This window comes from Suricata suricatta, chromosome X, assembly GCF_006229205.1.
Source record: "Suricata suricatta isolate VVHF042 chromosome X, meerkat_22Aug2017_6uvM2_HiC, whole genome shotgun sequence".
Lineage (NCBI taxonomy): Eukaryota > Metazoa > Chordata > Mammalia > Carnivora > Herpestidae > Suricata > Suricata suricatta.
In genome coordinates, this window is record NC_043717.1 from 109,821,439 (window position 1) to 109,829,403 (window position 7,965).

The 7,965-nt window shown below is 57.6% G+C and overlaps 2 protein-coding genes across 2 annotated transcripts in view; one reads left to right on the forward strand and one right to left on the reverse strand.

Moving 5' to 3' along the window:
- Nucleotides 1-7,965, reverse strand: part of PNCK (pregnancy up-regulated nonubiquitous CaM kinase) — a 12,069-nt gene that overhangs the window by 3,697 nt on the left and 407 nt on the right. The gene's annotated exons all lie outside the window — the stretch shown is intronic.
- The window catches only part of SLC6A8 (solute carrier family 6 member 8), a 7,659-nt gene continuing 3,876 nt past the window's right edge, over nt 4,183-7,965 (forward strand). The window contains exons 1-2 of the mRNA XM_029929720.1: nt 4,183-4,301; nt 5,442-5,677. Coding sequence (XP_029785580.1) covers nt 4,183-4,301; nt 5,442-5,677 — 355 coding nt within the window. The remainder of the gene's footprint in view (nt 4,302-5,441; nt 5,678-7,965) is intronic.

Genomic DNA, 7,965 nt, shown 5'->3' on the forward strand with positions numbered 1-7,965 from the left:
GACCGAGCTTGCGGTGGTGGCCGAGCGCCGCCGCGGCGCTGCAGGGCGCCTTGTAAGGCAATCGGCCGGCGCCGGCCCCCACCGCTTCCCTCCTCAGTCATTCACGCCGGTTCCTGCCGGCTCTGGCCCCTTGGCGGCTGGCTGGGCCGGCCCCAGGGCCTTTGCACCACCGTGTTCCTGCCCAGAAGTCTCTTCACCCACATGTTGACATAGCTCTTTGCACGCTCTCAGGGCTTTTCCCTCACCCAGCGCTGCCACTTCTGCCACCCTGGCCTGAGCCGCCATCAGCACTCAACTGGAGGACAGCAACCGCCTCCCCATTGGGGGCCCTTTGCTCTCTGACCCCACCCTCCACCCGTCCTACCCAGTCTCTTCCTCACCCCGCAGCCAGAGCATTTCCTATATTGAGATCATGTCACCAGATATCCAGAGCCTTCCACAGGTCTCTGGGCCATGAGTCAAAGCACAAATCCTTACAGTGGCCTAAGGGCTCTGCATGATCCCCCCTTCCCTGTCGCTGCTCTGGCCCCTTTCCACCCAGTCTCCCCCTTGGTCAACCAGCTCTAGACAGCTCCAACCGCACTGGCTTCCTAACTGGCCCTCCAACACCCCACATATGCAGCTGCCCCAGGGCCTTTGCACTCACTGCCTCTCTGCCTGGAATGCTCTTCACCCAGGTATCTGCTTGGCTTGCTCCCTCACTCTGTCAAGTCTTAGCTCAAACTTCACCTCCTCAGACAGGCCTCCCCCGCCCAGTCTCTAGTACATCACCATGCCTGCCCTGCCTTCAGAAGACTCCACTGCAAAATCACCTTCTCCATCTTGTCTTCCTCACCTAAGAATCCACTCCTAGAAAGTGCCCCTGCTGAACCAGCTCAGGAAATAAGTGTGCGGTGAGTGGATTAAACCCTTTGTGCAACTATTGGTGGATTCCTCCAATCCAGTCACTTCTCAGTTCTGGCTCCCCTCCTAGGCGGTCCGGGCCCCACCAAGGATGGGGGGACAGGCGCTCTGGCTGTTGACAGGAGCACATCCATACCAGTTGGTGCTGCACAGGCTTCACAGACTCACAGGGGTCTGTCTGTAGGCCCTGGCATGACGCAAAGTCCTTGTTTTTTAACTTTATTTATTTTGAAAGAGAGAGAGAGTGAACATGAGCAGTGAAAGGGCAGAGAAAGAGGGGGGGACAGAATTCCAAGCAGGCTCCATGTGGTCAGTACAGAGCCAGATGCGGGGCTCGATCTCACCAACCCTGAGATCCCCACCTGAGTCGAAATCCAGAGTCAGACACGTAACCAACGGAGCCACCCAGGTGTCCGTGACACGAAGTCTTTTAAGAAGGTCCACAGGGCAGACAGAGGTTTTCCAAAATCATCTTTCCAGAACTCAGGTGCCACCTGTCTCTGAAGGTCCCTCCAGTAACTGTGCCCGCCACCCTTTCCCACTCGCCCCCCCAGTTCACTCAGGAAGGTTCCGGGGGTCCCAGCCTACTCCTAGTGCTGAGCTCCGTCCCTCACCGACCGGAAGTCCTCTTCGTTCACCGGAGCCCCACGTTACTTGCTTGTTTAACAGTCATGCGTCAGCAGGTCTCAGCCACTGCTGCTGTTCTGGTCAAGCCGGAAGGAATTTTATCAGAGCGCCAGGGTCACAGAATTACATTTATGCACATTTGTGTTTCAGAGAAATACAAAGCATGAGTAATAAAAGGCTGCCCGCCTGGAGAAAGATGGAAGCAGATGAAAAGTGGAGGCAGGAAGAAAAGAACTTCCTTCCCAAGGGAACGTGGAAAGAAGAGCGGCATCAGAGTTTGAGATGGACACACGGATCAGGTCAGTGGGTGATTTTAATGCCGTTGGTCTCCCGTCAAAAGTGCTATCGCGGTTGGGGGTTTTTAACAGTATTTACAATACACCAGAAAGCACACCCTTTGCAACTGTTTGAACATCTGGTGAAATATCGTAGACGTCAATTTCAAAATGCACACGTGTCCTGAGTGGTTTGGATAAAGAGCCTTTCAAAATCCTTCCAGGGGGCCCTTCCAGAAACCTTAACTCAAAGTCGACTGCAGGCCTGAATGTAAAATACCAAAGCTTTAGAAGAAAATAGGAGAAAAATCTGTCTTCGCTTGGGCTTGGCCATGAGTCTTTATCCATCTATCTATCTATTTACTTATTTTTAAGCAGATTCTACACTAGGCATGGAGCCCAACTCGTGGCTTGAATTCACAACCCTGAGATCAAGAGTAAAATGCTTATGGGGCTCCTGGGTGGCTCAGTCAGTTGAGCGTTCGGCTTTGGCCCAGGTCATGATCTCCCAGTTTGTGGGTTTGAGCCCCGTGTCATGCTCTGTGCTGACAGCTAGCTCGGAGCCTGGAGCCTGCTTCACATTCTGTGTCTCCTTTTCTCTCTGACTCTCCCCTGCTCGCACTGTCTCTCTCTCTCTCTCAAAAATAAAATAATAAGGGGCGCCTGGGTGGCTCAGTCGGTTAAGCCTCCAACTTCGGCTGAGGTCAGATCTCACGTTCGTGGGTTCGAGCCCCGCATCGGGCTCTGTGCCGACAGCTAGCTCAGAGCCTGGAGCCTGCTTCCGGTTATGTGACTCCTTCTCTCTCTCCCCCCTCTCATGCTCTGTCTCTCTCTGTATCAAAAATAAATAAAATACTAAAAAAATAATAAGAAAATGAAATAATAAAAACATAAAAAGAATTTTAAGAGTAAGATGCTTAACCAACTGAACCGCCCAGGCACCCTGAGTTTTTAGATATAATGTGGAAAAAGCCATGCTTTTTTTTTTTATCGAAATTTTCAATGTTTGCTTTGGAAACCACAGTTAGAGAGACGACAAGCCGCGGACTGGTGGGAAGTCTCTGAAAAAGACACATCTCATAAAGGACTGGTATTCAAAATAAACAACGAGCTCTTAAAACTCAACAAAAGAAAACAAACAACTCGGTTAAAAAATGGGCAAAAACAAAGAAATGCAAATGAGAAATAAGCATAGGAAGAGATGCTTGCGATTGTACATCTTATGTCCACAGGGAAGTGCAAAAAAATTGTTTTAATGCTTATTTTTGAGAGAGAGAGCACACGTGCGCATGCACAGGGGAGGGGCAGAGAGAGGGGGACAGAGGATCTAAAGCGGTCCCTGCGAGGACAGCAGAGAGGACAGCAGAGAGCCCGATGTGGGACTCGATCATGACGTGATCATGACCTGAGCCCAAGTCTGACACTTAACACTTAACTGCGCCTGCCCAGGAGATGCCACATGGAGAAAGGCTCTGATGCAGGACACCGGTGACACCAAATGCTGCTTAGAACGTGCAGCAACAGGAACTCTCCTCCAGGGCTGCTGGGAACGCAAAAATGGTACGGCCACGCTGGAAGACAGTTTGCCGGATTCTTACAAAACTAAGTGAACTCTTCCCATATGATGCACAATGGTGCTCCTTGCCATTTACCTAAAGGAGCTGAAAACTTTGGTCTACACAAAAGCCGGCACGGAACTGCTGACAGTGCCTGCATCCTGAAGACAGCCTGGAAACAGCGACACACTGTAAGAGTGTCTTTATATGACATTCCAGAAAAGGCAAAAACTACGGCGACAGGGAACACATCGGTGGTTGCCAGGGGGTAGAGAGAGGGGAATCACGTGCGGCTGGGCACCGGGGGAAGTCCAGACCCAGGGAAGTGGATGGCAGCAAGAGTGAAGCTTAACATACACAATTTAAAAAATAATCCTTCAGGAAGCTGGGGGATCCCGGGAAGGAATGCAAACCGACCGAAGGATCTCGGTGTATCACAAGTGTATGAAACCAGCTGGCCGAACGGGGCTGCTGGAAGGCACTACGAAACGAGTGGACTAGAAGCGGGGAGAGTCCCATTAAAGTGGACACACCTGAAGGACAAGCGCGACCCCAGCCGGGTGCCCGAGGCCGATGCACAGCAGAGTCACGCGGTGCTCCTCCCCTCTGTAGCCGGCACCCCGTCTCCCGCTGACGAAATCACCAGACAAACCAAACTGTCCAGGTGGCCAAACATTCAGAAGTCTAAGAGGAGAGGTGACAATGAATGCAGTGTGGTCCCGGGGCAGAGAAAGGACATTACAGGCAAGCAGAGGAAATCTGAGTTCAGACCATGGACTTGGGTTCATAACAACGTGCAACAGTGGCTGCTCGGTGTAACAATGCAGAGCCAGGGCACTGCGGCGCAAGAGTACCTGATCGAGAGTCCCAAACAGACCAAGTTCAGCCACTCCGAAATCCAAAGACAGAGCTTTCTTTCAGTGAGGCCAACACTGGGAAGGTAGCGGTGTGGATAGAGTCTCAAAGACCGTCTCCAAAGTGCCGAAAAGACTTGACGTTTATAGAACAAAAATGTGGGCCGGAGGGGGCTGGGTGCATGCAGGTGAGCAGTGAAGGTCGAATGGATCTCGGTGTTTGCGGCAGCGCCTGCGGCGGCGCGTGCAGCGAGGGATCTTTCTGGCTTGGAGCAGCCCCTCTGCTGGAGGCGGTTCCCACCTGAGGAGGCTTTGCCAAGACAGCCGCGGGCAGGCAAGTGTGAGGGCAGAACGGAGCCCGCCGAGCCACGCCCTCCAGTGCACGGCTCTAGTGTGGAGTGTCGGTATCAGGGAAAGCCGGGCCTGCCTGGGGGCACGGGGAGGAGGCTCAGACTGCTTCTCCCTAGTGCTGGGTACCCTCCCAAGCCTCCAGGCCTAGCCCTGGGGGGTCGCCTCAGGCCAATCTCCCTTCTCCAGTGGTGGAAAGCACTAAGCCCTTCAAGATGGATGCCAGCCTTTCTTCCCAGCTAATTCTAATTCCAAAGCTCCTTGTGCCCCCCACCCTCCTGCTGCCCTGAAGGTTAAGCAGCCACCCCTGGGTGGGGAACACCCCCCCATGGACCCACTCCTCAGGCCACGGCCACCTGAGACCCTGTGGGCCCTGCAGCCCGCGTTGTCACAGTCCAATTCCCAGGCCTCCCTGGACAATGAGAGCCTTGAGCTCACACTCCCTTCCTGCCCTCCCTCCAGCTCTCCCCTCCTCCCCCGCCCCTCCTCAGCTCCTCATACAACTCCAGCCTCAGTGGGCTCTGATAGGCAGCCCACACTGCCTTGGGCCCAGGAACCCCTTGCTTCTCACTTAGAAGCTGCTGGAGCCAGAGCTCCCCCAACCCCATGCCCTCACGCGCTCAGGGGCCAGGGACACAGGGGCCTGGCAGGAGCCGTGGAGGCATAGACAGGGCTTGGAGGGGGACTGGTCTCCGGACCCACAGCACCCCACTCACCCCCAGTGGCTCCCGCCCGGAGAGGGGATGGTGGCAAGATATACCTTCTCAAAGCCCCGGGAAACCCCCCCCCAAGGCTGAGACCCCCTTCGCTGGTGTCCTGTCCAGGGGGTCAGCGCCCGCCGCAGTAGCGCCCTGACTGTCCTTATATCCACTCGGAAGCTCCCACACGCTGCTTGAGGCAACACGACTCAAGCCAGAGTCCCGGCTGCCAGCTCCCACTTCGGGCAACTCCTGTCGATTCATGCCGGCTGGAGGCGAGGACCTGTCGGTGAACTTCGAGCCCCGCAGCTGCACACCCATCTCTCTGGCCTCCCCGGGACAGGTGGCAGTCAAGCTGAGTGTGCAGGGTCAGAGGCAGCTCGGCCCAGACAGGGGGCCCAGCGCAGGGCACAGGGGTAGGGCAGCTCAGGGGGCGCACTGCGCTGCAGTGCTGGGGACACAACGTTAGCTCCGTCTGGGGCAGGAGAAAAGCCCAGAGAAGGGCAGATGGGGAGGGACAGGCGAGATGTGTCCAGCGTGGCTGCCGGGGCCGAGAGGAGGAAGCCACTGGGGCCCAGAAGAGTGGGGGGGTGGCTGGGGGGTGCCGTGGTTCCCTGCTTGGGGAAGACTGCAGTCGGTTGGGGGAGGGAAGGTGCAGTCCTAGCAAGTCTGGTCTGGGGGCTTGTCGCACTCCCCAGGTAATGGAGACCCCTATAAGGAGGGTCTAAAGACACCGCAGGAAGGGTCCCCCTGAAGGGGTGCCAGCTTGGGTCCTAGAGCCCCCGAGCCCCCGCGGGCCGTTCACAGCACTCACCTCTCCCTTGGGTCTCCCTTGGGCCCCTCCAGTCCAGCTGCCCTCCCTCCCAGCAGCCTCTGATCTCTCCCAGGCATTGATGGTGACCGCTCACTCACACTCCTCCACTGGCCTTTGAACCTACCTCCCCTCCCAGGGGAGAGGAGACCCACCCTTGGCTCCTTCGAAGGCCTTCCTCTGGTTTCCCAGGCCTTGCCCTCTTCGCCCTCTGTCCTCCCTGCAGCGGCAGCCATTTCCCCAAAGTGTCACCGGCTTGCCCACGCCCCCTCCAGCCACTGCCTTCTCTCCCCACCAGGCTCCTTGTACAAGCAAGACCTTAAATTTTCGGAAGGGATCCCTGCACCTGGCCACGTCCTCACTTCCCCCTCCTTGTCAGGGTGCCCTCTGATCTCTGCTCAAGGGCCCAGGAAGGTCTCCCTCCTGCGAGCACCCCCGCGCCTACTTCCCGGGCTCCCCTTGCCTTCTGGCTGCGCACTGAGGCGCCTGTGGTTCGCCGGGCTACTTGTCTTTCCCCTCCGCCCTTGCTCTCCCGTGGGCCCCACTCCTCCATGCCACCACGGGTCACACACTTCTCAGTGGCCTCTGTCTGCAGACCAGCTTCAGTCTGACACAAGACCAAAGAAAACTCAAGTTACGGTCTTTTGATGAACAGAGCCACCCTGCCATCTTGAGCATCCCCAAGCCTCCCCATACCCTGAACCCCCACCCAAGACCCAACCTGAGCACAGGCCACCTTGCTGGGCTTCCACAAAGGCCCCCGGAGGCTCCCCAAGTGGAGGGGCAGCCCCTCCTCACCCAGCAGGCTCAATCTGGCTCGGGCTGGAACCGCTTTTCTTCATAAAGCTGCTGCCGGATGGCTGAGGGTTTAGCTTAACAGGATGAGCCATCTGGGGACTGCAGCCTGGTGATCGGAGAGTCTGGGACTGGTGGGGGGCAGGGGCACACTTCAGGTCCCGAGGCCGGGACAGTGACCTCTTCCTTCCCCACCCCATGGCTGCTCTTCACTCTACAAAGTTCCCAACAGGCTGCTCAGCTGCGGGCAGGGAAGCCGCCAAAACCCTTGCTAAAGGGAGGCCTGAAGGTCCCCGGAGACAAGCTGTACAGGTGGGGGGGGTGTCGGGGCCTCCCAGTGAGGCCTTCTGGGGAGGGTCTGTGCACCTGACAGGCACCAGGGGGCAGCCTTGCCCTACTCGTGCCTGAATCTCGTGCCGTCTGGCAGAGGTGGGGGCAGCGAGGGTCCCTAGGACCCCTCCTCGGTAACGTGTGTAGCCTTGCCGGGCAGGCTTGTCTGTGCCCACTTAGGAGACTCAGAGACACTTTTCATTCCAAGAGCTGGGACGCTGACCTCCAGCTTCCAGGGTTTTGGAGCCGAATGCCAGGACGAGGCAGGGCAGTGCCTCTGGCAACCCCCCCCCCCACCCCCGCCTCCCCAGCACACCTGGAGACAGAGGAGCCCCGGTCCAGCCTTTCCCTGGCCGGCCAGCTTAGCCCACGCCCTCAGGAGGCAGAAGCAGCCTGCAGGCCCTCTGGTGCAGGGAGCGGGGAAGCTGTAGGCCTTGATACCCAGCACTGGCCCAGGCCCTAGCTGGGAGTCAGAGAAGGGCGGGAGGGAAGGGACAGACTGGAAGGAGGGGGGCGGGGGGAGAGGAAAGGAGGGCAAGGATGGCTGGAAGGCGGCCAGGGAAGTGGCTTTCCTAGAACCGGGAAGGGCAGGTTAGGAGGGGCGATCTGGGACGGAGCCAGGCCCAGAGAAGCTCGGGGTCAGGCGCGGTTCGGTCCCCGGGAAGGACGTGCCGGTCGGCGCCCCAGGTAGCAGCCATCCTGCTTCCCGCTGGAGTGGCGTCTCCTCCTCGGGAGGAGGGAAGGAGGAGGTGGGCGGAGTGACGGGGA